This window comes from Bubalus kerabau, chromosome 10, assembly GCF_029407905.1.
Source record: "Bubalus kerabau isolate K-KA32 ecotype Philippines breed swamp buffalo chromosome 10, PCC_UOA_SB_1v2, whole genome shotgun sequence".
Lineage (NCBI taxonomy): Eukaryota > Metazoa > Chordata > Mammalia > Artiodactyla > Bovidae > Bubalus > Bubalus kerabau.
The window spans coordinates 47,596,356-47,614,942 of record NC_073633.1 but is presented as its reverse complement, the minus strand read 5'-3'; the positions used below and the strand labels follow the sequence as shown (position 1 = coordinate 47,614,942).

General features: G+C 37.0%; 1 protein-coding gene across 3 annotated transcripts in view; it reads left to right on the top strand.

Annotated features, from left to right (window-relative positions):
* POLE2 (DNA polymerase epsilon 2, accessory subunit) overlaps window positions 1-18,587 on the top strand; it is a 32,061-nt gene that overhangs the window by 7,488 nt on the left and 5,986 nt on the right. For 2 of the 3 annotated variants that reach the window (XM_055537562.1, XM_055537563.1), the window contains exons 4-17: window positions 1,593-1,670; window positions 1,805-1,898; window positions 5,444-5,518; window positions 7,976-8,059; window positions 8,651-8,707; window positions 9,423-9,471; window positions 11,089-11,161; window positions 13,976-14,148; window positions 14,709-14,798; window positions 14,972-15,026; window positions 15,735-15,794; window positions 15,881-15,958; window positions 17,475-17,583; window positions 18,396-18,572. In XM_055537562.1, coding sequence (XP_055393537.1) covers window positions 1,593-1,670; window positions 1,805-1,898; window positions 5,444-5,518; window positions 7,976-8,059; window positions 8,651-8,707; window positions 9,423-9,471; window positions 11,089-11,161; window positions 13,976-14,148; window positions 14,709-14,798; window positions 14,972-15,026; window positions 15,735-15,794; window positions 15,881-15,958; window positions 17,475-17,583; window positions 18,396-18,572 — 1,252 coding nt within the window. The remainder of the gene's footprint in view (window positions 1-1,592; window positions 1,671-1,804; window positions 1,899-5,443; window positions 5,519-7,975; window positions 8,060-8,650; window positions 8,708-9,422; window positions 9,472-11,088; window positions 11,162-13,975; window positions 14,149-14,708; window positions 14,799-14,971; window positions 15,027-15,734; window positions 15,795-15,880; window positions 15,959-17,474; window positions 17,584-18,395; window positions 18,573-18,587) is intronic. The other variant, XM_055537564.1, reaches the window with a different exon arrangement.

Here is an 18,587-nt window from a genome sequence, read left to right as displayed (position 1 = left end):
CTCAGCTTTATGACTTGTTACCCTGTCTCATACTGTTAGAGCTTAGGAATTTATATGGCAGTAATTTTTCTGGGTTTTATTCCCAAGTGTACCACTTTCCTTTCCTCCTTCGAATGTAATACTTCTTTCCAAATTCACAGGGTTTAACTGAAACAAAAACATCTGGGAAAAATGAAAAGAAACAGTTTTAACATTTTTTTTGCCTACTGGGGCAATGGAGATGATTGAAAGGAGTCATTACTCCTTTTGGTTAGTAGTTTTAATCTTTTTTTTTTTTTTTTGCTATACGATAGGTTTTTGTTGGTTATCTATTTAAAATATAGCAGTGTGTACATGTCTATCCCAAAGTTTTAATCTTTTTCCTATTAGAACTTATTAGAGCTGCAAAAATAGAGAAATTAAGGTATTTAAATTTTATCCTTGCCAACTCATTGTTTAAGATACTAGAGTACTTGCTCCTAAATCCCTCATTAGAAATTCAAAACAATTGTATCAAAGTATAAGGATTATCATCCTAAAGTAGGCATTAAAGTTACCCATTGTTTCTGTCAATCTGTTCATATGCTGCTGTGCTGTGTTCAGTCGCTCAGTTGTGTCTGACTCTTTGCAACTCCATAGACTGCAGCCCTCCAGGCTCCTCTGTCCATGGGGATTCTCCAAACAAGAATACTGGAGTGGGCTGCCATGTTACTGTCAGCCAATATAGAGTTTGAGTGGGGACTGAATTATAAATAATCTTTGCAACTCCAATTGTCAGAAAGTCATTATATTATAGCAGAAGAGAGAGGATCTCATTATTATAGATGCATAAGGAGCATGGGTAAGTTAAATAACTTGCTGAGACTGATCCACTAGAAAACCGTGGTGCTGTGCCTAGAATCAAGGCTTGCTTCAAGTTCACTGGTTTTCTGCTTCTCTATACTAGGTGCTACCAACAGGTGAGCATGAAGTTTTTTTGACCCTTTTCATTTTGGGAAATAGATATAATTTTTAGGGAAGTTTTTTTTTAGATTGGAATATTTATGCAGTAGTGCTGAGAATAGTGCTATTTAACCTCATTGAAACATGGTTATATTAGAAGTGTCTGAAGGTAAATTATTTTGTGAATTGCCCTTCTCTGACACTATATGTGTCAATATTCTGATATAGTCAGAATTTGGGGGGCAATTCTTTTTTCTGTTTACATCTTTTCCTGGGTCACTTTTGCATGATATTTTGGATTAAAAAATAGTTGGAAATGACTTACACCCTTAAATAATATTGTAGCTTATAAAAGTAGTATATATTAGGAGAGATTTCTTTAAGATGTCACTATTTTATTATAAATGTTCTTTTCCAACAGATGACATTATTAATTAGAAGTTGATTAAATTTTTTGTTTGTTTGAGAGTATTGGCAGTACTTTCTTTTCTCTGAAAGGAAAATATACAGGCTACAAATGCTGTATTATTTTTGACACTACAAAAAATTGTGTACATGATCTGTGGAAAGTATATGTGTATGACATAAGATTATAATGCAAGTTTTCATGTTCACTTGGAATACTTATTTTTTTTAGTAAATCAGGTTTGTTCTTATGGGTTGTTTTTCAGAGATCATATCTTCAATATCATAGGAGCATTTGATATCCCACGCTTTGTGTACAATTCAGAAAGAAAAAAATTTCTTCCGTAAGTATGCCATCCATTGAGCTTAAGCTAATTTCAGATGTATATTTTTTTTTCAGAAGGTATATAGTCTTTCATTTTTGATCTATCTTTGTGTATTATGATAGTCATAAATGGACATATTCTTTTTTTTCTAGTTTATTAATGACCAACCACCCTGCACCAAATTTATTTGGGACAGCAAGAGATAAAGCAGAGCTGTTTCGTGAACGATACACAATTTTGCACCAGGTAAGTTGGAGGGGGAGAAAGAGGCTGTTTCAACTTAGGTGAGACTCAGGAATAACTAAAGGATGGGCTTTTGTACTCCAAAGTTTGTCATTCAGTAGACTGTTGTTGGGCTCTCTGTGTTTGAGACCATCTAGAGGATACAGATATAAAAAAAACACTTTAACAATCATGATGATGGTAAAAATAGTAGCTAACATTTTTCACATGCTTTTGATATGCCAGGCATTGTTTATTACTTTACAGACATTGCTTATCATTTGATCACCATAATATCAACATTCAGTATGTATAAATGCTATTATTCCCATTTTACAGATGGGGAAACTGAGACATAGAGAAGTTTAGTCACTAGCCCAGAGGCTATATCTAGTAAGTAGAATGAGGATTTGAATCTAGTCAGTCTGACTTGAGCCCAACATTTGCCTCCTACACTGTAGTCTATGAAGTTGAAGACATGTGCACAAATAAAATATAGAGTAGAATTTTATACATGCTTTAGAAGAAATACAAAGAGAATGCATTCCATAGAAAAATCAGACGGTTTCAGGGAAACGATGGCATTTGACAGGGACCTTGATTGCTTTGATCTTGTGGAAATGGGGGAAAGGTGGTGAACAGTGTGAACAAAGAGCAAAAGGTAAAGTGGACTCTGCAGGAAATGATGAGCACTCAGTCCTTCCTGTGGAGAGGAAGGCTCGTGAAGAGGAGTAGCATGGGATAAGGCTGTAAAGTCAAGTGGCAGCTAAATCATGGATGTGCCTTTGGATGCCATTCTTGGGAGTTGGACTCTGTTCTCTTGGTACAAGGAGCTTTAAAATACCACAGCGATTCATTACATCAGGTTCCTTGAACACTTCCTCTCTCAGTAGATTTTAGAATGAATTAGAGTATGAGAGAAGACTTACAGGTGTCTGTGATATTAGTCCTGGCATAAATGATAGCCTGAATGAAGGCAGGCAAGGGGAGCAGAAAGAGGGGGCAGTCCAGGAACATGGAAGCCACAGTTTCATGGTGACTGGGCAAGAACGGGGAGAGTGAAAACTCAAAGATGATTAAGGTTTTGAGCCTGAGAGAGTACATGGGTAGCATAATGATAAAAGTTAACAACTAGGAAAAGGAGAAGGGGGAAGGTGATGGCAGGTTCTATTTCAAACAGTTGAGTTCAGGTCACCAGCAGGATATCAGGTGAGGTGCATGTCTGCAGGGAAAGAAAGAGATCTGGGTAGGGAGAGACTGAGGGGGCATCTGCCTCGAGTCACAGGTGAGGCTGAGCTCCTGAGAAATGATGGAAAAGGGAAGAGGATAAGTTTGGGGGCTAGGTTAGGGTGGTGTTATATGGCAGAAGCACAGGGAAGTTTCAAGGAGAGAGAGTGGTCGGCAGGAGTAAGCACTGAACAGAGCTTGAAGAGAGTGAGCCCTGAAGACATTATTCTCTCCTGCCTCCATCCTCTACACAGTGCTACCAGATGGCTCTTCCCAAAGTTCAGCACCGATCCTGTAATGATTTTGCTCACAAGTCTTTCAAGGAAGTTTACTGCTTGTTGAATTAAGTACAAATCTTCCAGTCACACATTTTTGGCCTAATCTCTACTTTTCCCTCAGAAAAGTAGAGGAGCCAAAACTGAAACGTGGAATTTTTCTGTTTCTTCACTTCTTCTGTGACTTTGCGTAAACTATTCACTCTCTCGCTGCTCTTCTGTCTTATCTCTACTGTTGAAACCCTCCTCATTCTGGAAGGGCCTGCTCAGATTCTTCCTGTTTTCCGAAGCCCTCTGTGATCTCCAGTTGGATGCAGTCTCTTTCTGCTTTCAACCCGCTGACGACTCAGTGTGTCGCCTGTGTCAGTTACTAGAGTTGGTCCTGCTGGGCATTCGGGGTGCGTAGCCCTGTTGTCAGACTGCACACTCCTTGTTTATTTCCTCCACATTTAGCATAGTGCTTTTCACAGAGAAGATGCTCAGTAAATACCCCTTTCTTTTTTCTTTCTTTTTAAAAATTATGTGTTAGAGCCTATGATATTATTTGGGGGTGTCACTAAACCCTCCCGAGCCTCATTAAAAGGGTTGAATCTGGTGGTCCAGTGGCTAAGACTCCACACTCCCAATGCAGGGGGGCGGGTTCGATCTCTGATCAGGGAACTAGATCCTACATGCTGCAATAAGTTTGCATGCTGCAGCTGAAGATCCTGCATGCCTCAGTGAAGATCCAAGGTCCCCTGTGCAACAGCTAAGATGCAGCACAGCCAAATAAATAAATACATACATTTTTTAAAAGGGTTGAATTTTAGTCCATGCATATTTTTATTGCAGTTATCTTCCTGAACACATATCTGCTTTTACCATTCTACTTCAAAATTGTTGTTTGCAATTGTGTATAAGACTAACTTCTTGGTTTGGCATGCAGAGTCTGTATTGTTAGGGCTTTTCTATTAGAGGTAATGGAAACTCAAATTGGCAAAAACAGACAAAGGAATTTCTTGGCTTGTGGAGAAGGTCCAGCTGTGTCAAGCACAACTGGAGCCAGGTGCTCACACGATGTCCTGAGGCATCTAGCTCTTTCCATCTCCTAGCAACTTAAAAAAATTCATCTTACTTTCAAACAAATTCTCCCTATGAGGTGATAGAGGTGGCCACTAGTGGCCTTAGTAACTCTTAGAGAGTTGTTCTTTTTCAAAAGTTCTAGTAACTGTCACTTATAGTGCCGCTTTAGGCACTTATTCAACCCTGAACCAATCAATGGCCAAGGGGATGCAGTACTTTGATTTGCTAGGTCTTGGTGCTATGTCAGTGGAGGGGGAAGGGCACCTGCCCTACCTAAACTTTGTGTACCACAGTGCGAATGGGGGGCATAGTTTCCCAAATAGAGACTCCAGCCAATCTCTCGCATTGTCTGACTTGTGCACCTTGTGATCCAACTGTACTGAACTTCATATCACATCCCTAACACTCCTTGACTCTTAACTCCTTCTGTGACACATCCCTTCCTCTGCCTAAAATATCTTGTCTCAGTCTCCTGTTGTTTCTTACTAGCAGCATCTTTTTTATCATTTAGGATCTCATTGAATGGCCCCTTCTTCTCAGGGTCCTTGGTTGTCTTATGACCTGTTAACACTTCTTTCTCACTGGCCCCTGCCTCTGAGGATGACAGCTTTGGTTTGTCATTTCATATCAGCCCAGAGTGCATTACTGCCAGGTACACAATAGACCTTTTTTAAAAAGCCTTAATATTTTTTAAATTGCATTTCTAGATATTTGTATATTAAAGTATGTGGGGTTTCAAATTTGTTGAGAATAAATAATAGTAATGTTAATTTAAGAACAATGGTTTGTCAGGGTGCTATTTTAATGAATAGCGCTCTGTTTTAAAGGTTTGCCTCAGTAATTCATGGAGAAGGCAATGGCACCCCACTCCAGTACTCTTGCCTGGAAAATCCCATGGACGGAGGAGCCTGGAAGGCTGCAGTCCATGGGATTGCTGAGGGTCGGACACGACTGAGCGACTTCACTTTCACTTCAGTAATTCATGTGAATTTTTCTTTTTTCTAGAGAACCCACAGACATGAATTATTTACTCCTCCAGTGATCGGTTCTCACCCTGATGAAAGTGGAAGCAAATTCCAGGTTAGAACATTATCGTTATTATTCAGGGGGTGTAAGTATACAAGTTTAATATTTGTTGCTTATTTCTAATTTATTGAATTTTAAATGCAAATAAACCACTGATAACCGTCTAGCTAACTGACCTGCGTGTACCCCCTCTTGGGAAAGTCCGTGCCTTGTGTCCTGGGTGCTACAAATCTCTAACAGAATCATCTACTTCCTTCTTTGGGGCAGGCCCTGAGACGCTGGTAGCCCCCAGAGAGTTTCTCACCACCAGGACAGAACCCTAGTCCTCCTGGTCCATTTACTGACTTTCTGACCAACCCTCACTCAACATTACCCATCTCATCCTCACTCCCACTCTGAAATCCTGCTCTTTGCCCAGTCCAGCCATCTAGTGACCACCACACACTTGTTCAGCCAAGACATGTTATATCAGTTGGAGTGAAAACTTTACTGAAGGCACTAAGGAAACCACATTTATAGAATGTATGAGAGAGCGCAGACAGGCCACAGTGTCGTCCAGGGAGAGGGGGAATGTTTCCTGCCACGTGTGCTCCTTCTGCCATTTCATTTCAGGAAGCAGTTACCAAACAGCACCGTCACTTTTGTTCCAGCCACATACCTGGTTACTGTCAGTCTATCAGTGGCTTTGTTCCCTGCTTCAGCGCATGGAACCCTGCTGGGGGACAGTCCTTAGCTCCTTCTGGCTAGGCCCCACCGTTTCTATGAGTTTCCACATAACTTCTGAAGAGCCCAGGCTCTGCTCAGGTTCATTCAGTTCTCTACCATGTTAGATCAGAATTCATAATGATGAGCAGTCTGATAGATACTAAAACAATAATACTAGATAATGCTTAAATTAAGCATTTGATGGCAGCACCATGAGAAAACATTTATAGTGTTTGATAGTTTCTGCTATCAGAAAAAAATATTAAGTTTTGGAAATTGACATTATTTATATTTCTCTACCAATGATTATCTATGTGTTTTCTCATATATATTAGATTTCCTATAGCAACTCAGATACCTACAGCCCAGAAGCATTATTTCACCTTTCCTCTTTGCCAAAGTAATGTTAAAGTGAAGTGAAGTGAAGTCGCTCAGTCGTATCCGACTCTTTGCAACCCCATGGACTGTAGCCTACCAGGCTCCTCTGTCCATGGAACTTTCCAGGCAAGAATACTGGAGTGGGTTGCCATTTCCTTCAAAGGCTTAGCTAAATAATTTATTGTTCTTGTTATCTTTCCAGGCTGTTTAGTTTTGTATCCCTGTTGGTATATTATTAAAATCCCCATTTATAGTCCCTGTATGGCATTTTACCTTTGCAAATTACAAATATTGTATCCTCACTTTGTTATAGTTTTGTACTCCTGTGTTGCTTTATTTACTGATTGTGAATTGCAATATTTTTCCCATTCTGTAAGCTGTCTTTTTATTCTCTCAACGGTCTTTTTGAAATACTTAAGTTCTTAATTATGTTGAAGTCTAGCTTATACGTTTTTTTTTATGGCTCATATTTTTAGTATTGTTTCTAAGAAATCTTTACCTAATCCAGTTTTTAGGATACATGTCTTTTCTTCAGATTTATTCCCAAGTATTTCATTTAAAAAAAATTGTTTAAAATGAACATTGTATTCTTGTGTCGCTTGAGGTTCATGTTTTTAAAGAGAACTTTAATGTCATATGTTAACATTATTATGTGATATTGTGATTATGTCCTTTAAGTTGTTTGGTAAATTGTTGTATATATACTATAGATATTTCTATCCATTAAGAAGAATGAAGTATATCTAAATATAGTTAAATGCAATAATGTCTAAGATGTATTAAACTTAAAAAGTTAAGTTGAAGAATAATACAAATAATATGATTTCATCTTTGCAAATAAAACAAACTGTATGGGTATGTGTTTATAAATTATGTATGTGTGTATTAATATATTGTTAGGATTATATGTATAGAAAAGGGTCAGAAAAGATCTCTTTAAAATAGTGCCCCAATTATTACTACCTTTAACTTTCTGATAAAAATATAATGATCAAATTGAGAATATAAGTAATAATGACATACTTTCAAAATACTAAATAAAGTTACAGTAGAATATAACCTTTTAAATAACCCGCTAATTTGCAGGTGCTGAAGAGACTGACAAATAAAATTCATATTCTTCTATACTTTAAAGATGAATATACCTATCATTATTCAAAATAATATGGTATGAAACTTCAGTCATTGGTAAGGGCCTGTGTTGACATGGTGTTTCTTTAGGCGTAATTCTTCCAAGACATCATCAGTTGCTATTTTAGCTTTTTGTAGGATAAAATTATATTTTCTAAGTTTTATTTTATTTTCTACTGTAAAATAGGTGTAAATACTGCAATGTGCACTCAAAATTTAGTTATTTTTATAAAAAAAAGATTAGTTTCTTAAAGGAACATATTTTCAGTCCTTAAGAGTTTATTTTGTTTATTTTAGCTTAAGACAATAGAAACCCTATTGGGCAGTACAAGCAAAATTGGAGATGTGATTGTTCTTGGGATGATTACCCAGTTAAAAGAGGTAAGTGAAACTTGATAAGTATCCATCCTTTATTTTCAGCCTTCAGACTGATGAAATGTCAGTTAAATACAGCATTTTTACAGAGGGCACCGGAATGTATTCTTCATTGAAAGCATCTACTTCAGTTACCAAATAACTTTTTCATTTGCATTTGGTTTCCTGAGTAGACATCAGAAAGGAGTGTCTTAGACAAGCCACCAGTTTGCATAGCCTAAAATTAGTTCCTGAGTAATCTCTGGTTGACTTCTCAGTTTCTAAGCATTCAAAGCTGCAGACCACATCCTGCTCCCTGGGAGATGCTGTTGGCTCTCTTAGGTGAAGGCACCTGGTGAGGTCCCTCTTGTGGCAGCCAGCAAATGTCCCTGCTGCTGTCTCTTGATCGGCAGTAGTCATTGTTTGATACCTCTGAGGACTCTTGAGTCTCAATTAAGTGATGGAAAAGCCTAGACTTGGAATTACTGATTTTTAAAAAAATCCATGGTATGGTACTCTCTACTATATTCTGTTGTCAAAATTGTCAGTATCTTAATTGTTTTGCCATAGTATTCATTTTTACATAAATGTGGACATATTTCTTTTAATTTTTTTTAGGGAAAATTTTTTCTGGAAGACCCTACAGGAACAATACAACTGGATCTTAGTAAAGCTATATCCTTCACTTTTATTTTTTTTAATCTGTGTTAAATGAATTGGGGAAATTGATTATATATCATTTTCAAATTTACCTAATTGGGTACTTAGTGTAACTTCCATATGGTGATGTAGGAATCTAGAGACATAATCCTAACTAGAGACAAAAATGTTTAATTCCCCCTTATTTGCTGTATCCAGACAAATCACTGAAAAAGTTTATAACATGCTAAAAATGATCTATATCTTCAGTATTACATCTTAGAATCAGATATGAGGATATTTAAACCTAACATTTTTTAAGCTATAATCTATTCAGAGTTTTAAATGTGTAGTCTTTGAATGTTGGAGAAGGCAATGGCAACCCACTCCAGTACTCTTGCCTGGAAAATCCCACGGATGGAGGAGCCTGGTGGGCTGCAGTCCATGGAGTCGTTATGAGTCAGACACGACTGAGGGACTTCACTTTCACTTTTCACTTTCATGCTTTGGAGAAGGAAATGGCAACCCACTCCAGTGTTCTTGCCTGGAGAATCCCATGGATGGGGGAGCCTGGTAGGCTGCCATCTATGGGGTTGCAGAGTCAGACATGACTGGAGCGACTTAGCAGCAGCAGGAGCAGCAGCACTCTTTGAATGTATTATTTGAAAGTCCTGTTGAACCCAAAATGTATATCGACTTTATCACCACCTCAAGCATAGAAATAGAATTATTTTCCTTAATTACTGTATACCAGTTTCATAGTGGTTTATACACAGAATCATGCTTTGTCTTAGCAGAGGGTAAGTTAGTATTTTTTTTCCCTGTCCTCCTTATCATTCTACAGTAAAACCCTTTCTACACTGGTAAAAATACATTAACAGTGTAACTCAGGGGAATATTGATTATCAGAGCATACTTTTGAGATTATTTAACTCTCAGACTTCTAATGGGCACAGGGTTTCTTTCTGGGATGATGAAAATATTCTGAAATTAGTACTGATGGTTGTACAACTTGTGAATAGACTAAAAACTACTGAGGTATGCACTTTTAATTTATCTTTATTGATTTACTTATTTTTGGCTGCGCTGGGTCTTTGTTGCTCTGCGTGGGCTTTCTCTAGTTGTGGCAAGTGGGGGATACTCTTTAGTTGTGAATCATGGGCTTCTCATTGCGGTGGCTTCTCCTGTTGCAGAGCATGGGCTCTAGGGTGTGCGGGCTTCAGTAGTTGCGGCTTCCAGGCTCTAGAGAGCAGGCTCAGTAGTTATGGCAAAGGAGCTTAGTTGTCCTGCAGCATGTGGGAATCTTGCCAGACCAGGGATCAAACCTGTGTTCCCTGCATTGCAAGGTGGCTTTGTAACCACTGGGCCACCAGGGAAGTTCTGAGGTATACACTTTTAAAGGGTTGTATTACGTGTGAATTATATCTCAGTGAGGTTAAAAGAAACAAAGATTGCACATAGAGTCATAAAATGAGACATTTTTATGCAGATGTAGAGAATGGACTTGTGGCTACAGGGGGAAAGGGGAGGGTGGGACCGATTGGGAAAGCAGGATTGAAATAGATCCCTGGTGGCTCAGAGGGTAAAGCGTCCACCTGGAATGCAGGAGACTTGGGTTTGATCCCTGGATTGGGAAGATTGCCTGGAGAAGGAAATGGCACCCCACTCCAGTACCTTTGCCTGGCGATTCCCATGGAGGGGGGAGCCTGGTAGGCTATAGTCCATGGGGTCGCAAAGAGTCGGACACGACTGAGCGACTTCACTTCACTTCACTTCACCATGTGTAAAATAGATAGCTGTGAGAAGCTCCTGTACAGCACAGGAAGTTCAGCTTGAAGCTCTGTGATGACCTAGAAAGGTGGGATGGAGGGGGAGGGAGGCTTAAGAGAGAGTGGATATATGCATACATTTAGCTGATTTACTCTGTTGTACACTTTGTTATATAATTATACTCCAATAAAAAATAAATGTTAAAAAAACACATTTTTATCTGTGTACCTTATCTGTCTGTATTCTAACATGTACTGTGAAATAAGAAAGGGAAAAGTTTTACTTCTAAATCTATTACAATTTCATGACTTTTTTTTAAATAGATCTGGGACTATCAGGAATTCTCTGGTGGTCCAGTGGTTAGCATTCAGCATGTTCACTTCTATGGTCCCAGGTTCCATCCCTGGTCAGGGAACTAAGATCTTGCAAGTCACATGGTGTGGCCAAAAATAAAAAACAAAAAAAGAACTGAGACTGTCTCTGAACCTGAAACTGTTTTGTAGCTCAGTGGGACTGGTGAATTCTGTAGTTAGTTGACCGGGGATTAAATGATGGCCTAGCATTACTGCTTTGTGTTCCACAGTTTTGTCCTTTCAAACAAGAAAATTGGACAAATGAAAGTGATTTGTTACTTATCTGTTTTTCAGGTTGGTTTGAAGATCAGGTGTTTCATGTCAATGCCTTTGGATTTCCACCCACTGAACCCTCTAGTACTACTAGGTATAAAAATGTTTGACTTAAACTCTATAGAAATTTTAGAATACTGGCAGTAATAAATCTAAGATAGTATATCACATGTCAATTATTACAAGTCCTCAGACTTTGTGTTAGAAGGTAAAGAGCAATGGAAAAGGAGAGTTAAAAGACTGGACTTTATATAAAACTGAAAACTAGTGGGTTGACTCCAGACTGGTTGCAATTGCATCTTTGTATTTGACTTTCACTGGGAAAGATTTCCAATCCATTGGTCTTCTTTATCTACAGGACTGAGACAAGAGATAGGAAAACAGAAGAATATAATTCCCATGTTAATATAAAGTTCTTATTTTTGTATTTTACTGAGTGAAAGCTATAAGAGGCAAATTATATAGTTACTTAATATATGCAAAATCATTATAATATTAGAGGGGTTCCAAAAGGACTTTGTCTGAGAGGAGTGAATTCCCTGTCACTTAAGGAATTTGACAGAGGCTGAATAATGGTGTGAAAGTTGTAGCCGGTGGCCTGTGGGTTGAATGTAGTCTATAGACATTTCTTGTTTCCCCTTGGAGGTATTTAAGCATATTTTGAATTAGTGTCCAATATTTGAAAATTAGGAGATTTCTGAGTTATCTTGAATAATCAGCTCTGGCAGTACTTCGCACCTAAATTCTCACCTGGAACATCTTCAGTGATGGCTCACTTTGGGCAGGATAAATGTATGTACCCTTATTCACACCTAGTCAGCCTCAGCTGGTTGCTGCTTTGATATTTAGCATTAGCTTCCTGGAGCCTGTAGGCATCTGGGGTAATTAAAGTAGTTGCATTCTAATCCTGAGATTCCATGATGATGGTGATGATTTCAAGAAGTCTGATGATTAAGATTTTAGATCCAGTCTGCTGTTATAAATCAGGCGCCAAGGCCACGTTTGCTGGCGGGGAGTCACTGGCAGGCAGCTTTTGCTGTGCATCTGCTTCCTGGTGAAGTAAATCCAGGGTAAAGTGCTGGTCATGCCACAGAGAATACAAGCCCGCATCAAGCCAGTTTACTTTTATGTGAGTGCTTTTAGTGCTAGTTTGTGGCTAGGTTTACATCATGGTAGGGTTTCTTGGGGCTATATTGAAAGCCTAATTGCTGTTGTCTTGGTGTTATAGTTTCATACAAGCCTCAGAATTACTCTTCCGAATGAGAGGTATAATCAAGGAAGCTGGCCTTGAGTGTTACCATTCGTTTCAGTTTAGCCAAGCATTCATCTTTGTAATGTCGCAAATAATCTTCTATTTAAATTGTCCCACTTTCTCTAAATTAAAGTACAGATTTGCTAGGATTCCATTGCCATGTTGCTCTCTTTCACTGGTACAAGACACGTGACTTATGTTTTCTGGGCCTGATGTATTTGTTAAAGTTCCTAGAATTCCTAGATCATTTCTTGGGAAAACAGCTTTCCTCTTGCTCTTGTCTTTGTACCTTATATTCCATGAATCAAGGATGGAAGATGTTACTGAGGCCTTTTTAAGCTTTAATTTCTCAAGAATCAGCTTAATAGGTATTTCCCTTTGTAATATTCTGGTTTATGTTTGGGTATATAACTGAAATCATCTGTATCATCTTATTTCATTCCTCTGATAACTGCAAGATTGTAACCTAACACTGTCACCTGTTATTGGGATGGCCTCAGGCACGTCACTTAACATTTCTAAACCTGAACCTTGCTTTCTCTTTTGTAAGATAAAATAGAATCTACCAAGATGAGGTGTTTTTTTTTTTTTATAATTTAATATTACAATCTGTCTGATAGCAATACACATTTTCCTTAAGAGCAAGGTTCAGTATTCCCTAATGCAGTGTTTGCAGTGACTTTATAGGATATAATTACAGTGACTTAATAAGAATATACAGGTTCTATATCTATTCACTTTTTTGGATGTTGAAAATGAATACATACTATACAATGCTTTGTAACCTGCTTCATCATTTAATAATATTCAGTCAACATTTTCCATTACCATGAAATTTTTTATTACATGATTTGTGACATTCAGCAATGTACTTTGAGCACATACTATATTGCCAGACTCTGGTAGGTGTTGGATTAGGGAGATAGACATTGAACATCACCCAAATAATTTACTGATCACAAATCTGATAAGTTCTATGAAAGAGAAGTACAGGGTCCTCCAAGTGTGTGTAATGGGGAAATCTGACTTCTGTTGGGATCCTCAAGGGACAGTTCTGTGGGACAGTATTCAACATTTAAACGGAGGACGGTAGGATGGCAGCCGGTGAAGGGTAGGTGGCAAGAGCAGTAGAGGCTGGGAGTGTAGAAGATCACTCCAGTTTCCATTTTGGGCAAGCTTTAGTGTTTCTTCCAGATTTTCAGAATTCTGGGATGTAGATAAGTCTTTGTAGACATCCTTAAATTCTTAGAACAGATATCTAGAAGTGAAATTGCTTGGTCAAATGGCTAGCACTTTTTGGGGGATACTTTTATTAGTTATTATTTAAATTGAGTACCTATTTCTCCTACTTTCAACTATATAAGGAAATTATGATTTATTTTAATAATTGCTTTAGTAAGTTTTAAAAGGTCCAGATATAGTTTACTTATCTTACTTTGTTTACTGCCTCAGTGTTGCTTCCTTTCTCATTTTAGAATGTTTAAATAAACTTGTTTGCTTTCTAAGTGGTACAAATAATACATTTTCATGGTACAATTTACATTGATGGGAAAATAACCTCATTAGATAGACAGAAGCTTAATTTGTAGAATTAGCAGAAAAATATCCTCAACAGAATATAGGATAGAAGGTAATAATTGTGTTATAATTACCTAGGGCATACTATGGAAATATTAATTTTTTCGGAGGGCCTTCTAATACATCTGTGAAGACTTCTGCAAAACTAAAACAACTAGAGGATGAGAATAAAGATGCCATGTTTGTCTTTATATCTGATGTTTGGTTGGACCAAGTAGAAGTATTGGAAAAACTTCACATCATGTTTTCTGGTAGGTGTCATTTGTTTCTATTCTTTTTTATGAGAGCTCATGTCTTAAAACTAAATTCTTTTAAAAAAATGTATCTTTTTGAGTAGTCTGTTTTTGTTAAAAAAGTTGATTCAGCGGTGAAATATTTTAAATGAGTTCATCTTAAAGAGTTACATTTTTACATTTGAAAAATAACTGTATGTGTGTGTTCATGATAAATAAGAATTAGTCCTAAAACAGTACAAGAGTGGATAACAGCTTAGGCTTTGGAGTTTGACAGAACTGGGTTTAAACTGCAGCCTAATAATTTAGGCAGGTTAATCTCTCTCTTAGTTTAGAGGGATGTTGTGAGGATTAATCAAGCCATTGCAGGGCCTGCCACAAAATAAGTGCCCAATAAATGGGCACTATTATTACTATTTTTTATAATAAGTTGTTATTAAAATAAGATATTGCTTTTAGACAGTAAGGTTTTATTATTAAAAACTCATGGCTAAAAAAAGAAAAAAGCTCATGGCTAAAAGATTTTAATGTGATTTCTAGACCAGAAAAGTGATGTTCATTTATTCTTTTCTTTTTAGGTTACTCACCAGCACCTCCAACCTGCTTTATTCTGTGTGGTAATTTTTCATCTGCACCTTATGGAAAAAATCAAGTTCAAGCTTTGAAAGGTATTGAAGATCTATTTAATAAGTGTTCCTACATTTATATAAACTAAGTTGATGAGAAATAATCTATATTAATTTAAATTTATTAATAATATGTAGAGTTGTATCTGATCAAATAAAATTTTATTTATGTATATCATATGCAAATTAAATTCAATATCCCTTTAAAATTTTAGATTCCCTAAAAACTTTGGCAGATATAATATGTGAATACCCAAATATTCATCAAAGGTAATGATTTCCATTGCTGTATTTTTTCATTTAAAGGGTTATTTGAGAAACAAAAATAAATCCTAATTTAAGAAATGAGTGGAAGAAAAATTTGAGAAAATTAGTATAGCTGGGAGATAAAATTATCCTTCTATCACAATAATATATGTTATATTCTAGTAGAGATTTATATTGAAAAGTATTAATTGGAAGAGTGATAATTTCAACCATAATCCAAATTTCTTGATGACATTATTACTCTAAGGGTCTAGAACTATACTCTTCAAAAATGATAGTCACTGGCCACATGGATCTCTTTAAATTTAAAGCTATATCATTTAAAGGAATTCCCTGGTGGTCCAGTGGTTAGGACTCTGTGCTTTCACTGAGGAGGGGTCCAGGTTCCATCCTGGTCAGAGAACTCAAAGAACCCTATAAACCTGGCAGTGCAGCCTAAAATTAAAAAAACTAAAAAAAAAAAAAATTCAGTCACACTAGCCACAGTTCAAGTACTCAGTAATTAGGCAATACAGATCTAGAACACTTCCATCATTGCAAAAAAGATCTATTGGATGGTATCGGTCTAGAGACTTTTATTAGTTCATTTATTAAAATGTATAAAATTTAATTTAAAAATTTTATAATTTAATTAAAGGCAATAACTTGGTTTTAGACTATTGGGTAGCGGTATAATATTTTTAGAATGAATTATGTTGAATTTCGCTACAGTAGTCGTTTTGTGTTTGTACCTGGCCCAGAGGATCCTGGATTTGGTTCCATCTTACCAAGGTAAGTTTTATTCAGATATTTGCAACAGTAAAGAAAACTTTGTAAACTAAAAAATATATACTGTATCATCTTAATTGTATTTATAGGCCACCATTTGCTGAAAGCATCACTAATGAATTCAGGCAAAGAGTACCATTTTCGGTTTTTACTACTAATCCTTGCAGGTAAATATTAGCATTTTGTATTGTGTTTTTTTTAACCTTTCATTTAAAAATTAACCTTTTTCTTAAAATTTGTCTCTGGATTTTGGTTGTCATGGGGTAAAAAGAAAATTTCTTTTTATTTTAGGTTTCTGAAAACTTTAACAATACTTTATTTAAATAATTCTCTAACATTGAATTTAGAAACTTAATAATGGATGGAGATTTTAAAATAGATATTCCGATTATACATCCTTTAAGAAAAGTTACAGTGGAAGAATGGAAGGATTACGCATTTACTCTATGTGCCACGGTGACCATAGGTTCTTACGGAGAGAATGCTTTCAGTCTTTGGTTCCCTCTCTTTTCTACCTACATTCACTCCTCCAGTGTCCAGTCCATGAACTTTAAGTATCCTCTATGTATTGACAACTCCCACGTTGATACCTCCACCTCAAACCTTCTCCCTGACTCCAGACGCACATATTCAGTTGCCTACACATCATCTCCCCGTGGATGTCTAATAAACAACTTCAAACCAAACTTCTAATCTTCTTCCCCCAGCAGCCCCACCCTGTCCTGTAGCTTTCCTCATTGTAGTTCTAAACACCTTTATCCTTCCATTCATTCAGGCCAATCTTCGGGGTTTCTCCTCACATGCAGGCTTTTAGGAAGTCCTTCAAAAATCTGAAGGAGGACTTCAAACATTTATATCCAGAATCTGGCCATTTCTCTATAGCTCCCCCTCTATTACCCTCTGCCATCTTCTCTAGCCTTGGCTACTGTAATAGCCTCCTCACTGGTCTCCAGCTTCTCCTGCTCCTCTGTAGTCTGCCCTCAGCCATGTCAGAGTGATCCTTTAAACCAGAAGGCGTATCGCACTGCCCTTACAGATTCAGAAAGATGGACCCATCGTTTTATTTGGTAACAGCCCGTATCCTCTGCAATGGTAGTCATGGCCCTGAGTGAGCTGGCCCCGTTTCCTCTGTGATTTCTTCTCTTTTATTCCAGCCCTCCAGCCTCCTTTTGTTCTTCAGATGTGCCATGCATGGTTTATCCTAGGGCCTCTGCTCTGCCTGTTCCCTCTGCCTGCCTCTGCATGTCTGCATGACTCTCTCACTTGCTTCAACTCTGTGCTTAGATCAAATTTCATTATGAGTCTTACCTGTTCCAGTCCTCCTATTAAATATTCCAGCCTTTGACCTTCCTTTCCTGCAAATGATCCCTGTTAGTCTTTTTCTTTTTGCTTTACACTTAATCATCTCTCAACATACTATTAATTTTCATGTCTGTTGTTTATCGTCCCTGAATGCCCACCCCCAGTGGGATGAACTGCATCAGGGCTGGGGTCTTTTTGTTTTGTTCACTCATCCCTAAAGTAATGCTAGACACATATAGAGGGCTCAATAAATTACTGTAAAATGCATGGATGAATAGATTATGGTTGAATTTGAAGTGGGAATGTATTATAAAACATCTTGCCTTTAAAATTATATTTTTTTTCTGAGGAAGTCACATTCAACTACCATTTTCATTTCAGAATTCAGTATTGTACACAAGAAATTATTGTCTTTCGTGAAGACTTAGTGAATAAAATGTGCAGAAACTGTGTCCGTTTTCCCAGTAGCAATTTGGATATTCCTAATCATGTAAGTTAAGCATTTTCTTTATTAAGGTATCTTACATGTGACTTTATATAAAATTTTAAGTCACTTAATCACTTGCCCTTTTGTTTTTTGTTTATAGTTCAAAATAATTTCAACACACTTTTGTCTGTAAGGTAATTTTTGTTCCCTAAATCAGTGTTTCTCAGTTTTCTTATTGAGGTATCCCCTAATGGACAGAAGAAAGCCCAGAACAAGCAGGAAATTTATTTGGAGCTTCCCATTTTGCCTTTAGAACTCACAAATCTTACATTGTACTTATATATACTTAAATAAAATGTTTTTAATCATGTTTATTAAATATTTCCTATGATATGCCCACATTAGGAAGATGTCGTGTTTATTAAGATTCCCTGACATACAGCTGTCAATCACTGGTTACATGTATCCTCAATTGGAAATATGGAAATAGATCATACACAGCATTTTTAGTATGTATTTTATAACCTTCAATGTGTATGTAGGTCAAGTATATATTCTTGCCATTACCCAAGCTGTGGAATTATTTTTAGATGAACAGAATTAGGAAATGAGTTTATTATACAGCTAAAAATATAACTGCTCCAAAATGACTATTTGGGGAAGTAGCTTTTATAGTATTAAATGAAAACTCATAAAGTTCTCCTAAAATACAGGATAATTTCATATCAGTGTTCCCAAACCTCTGTGATTCAGTTTTCCCAAATGTTTCTCAAATTTTTAAGTCTGTTTGGTAATCAGTATTTAATTTAAATTCTCTGTTGCTCTTTTAGCTTTTACAAATGCACTGAAGTTTGTTTTGTGTTGTTCTTTTGTAGTTTGTAAAGACTGTCTTATCCCAAGGACACCTGACTCCTCTCCCTCTCTATGTCTGCCCAGTGTACTGGGCGTATGACTATGCTCTGAGAGTGTACCCTGTGCCTGACCTACTTGTCATCGCAGACAAATATGATCCTTTTACTTTGACCAATACCGAATGCCTCTGCATAAACCCTGTAAGAATGTAGTTA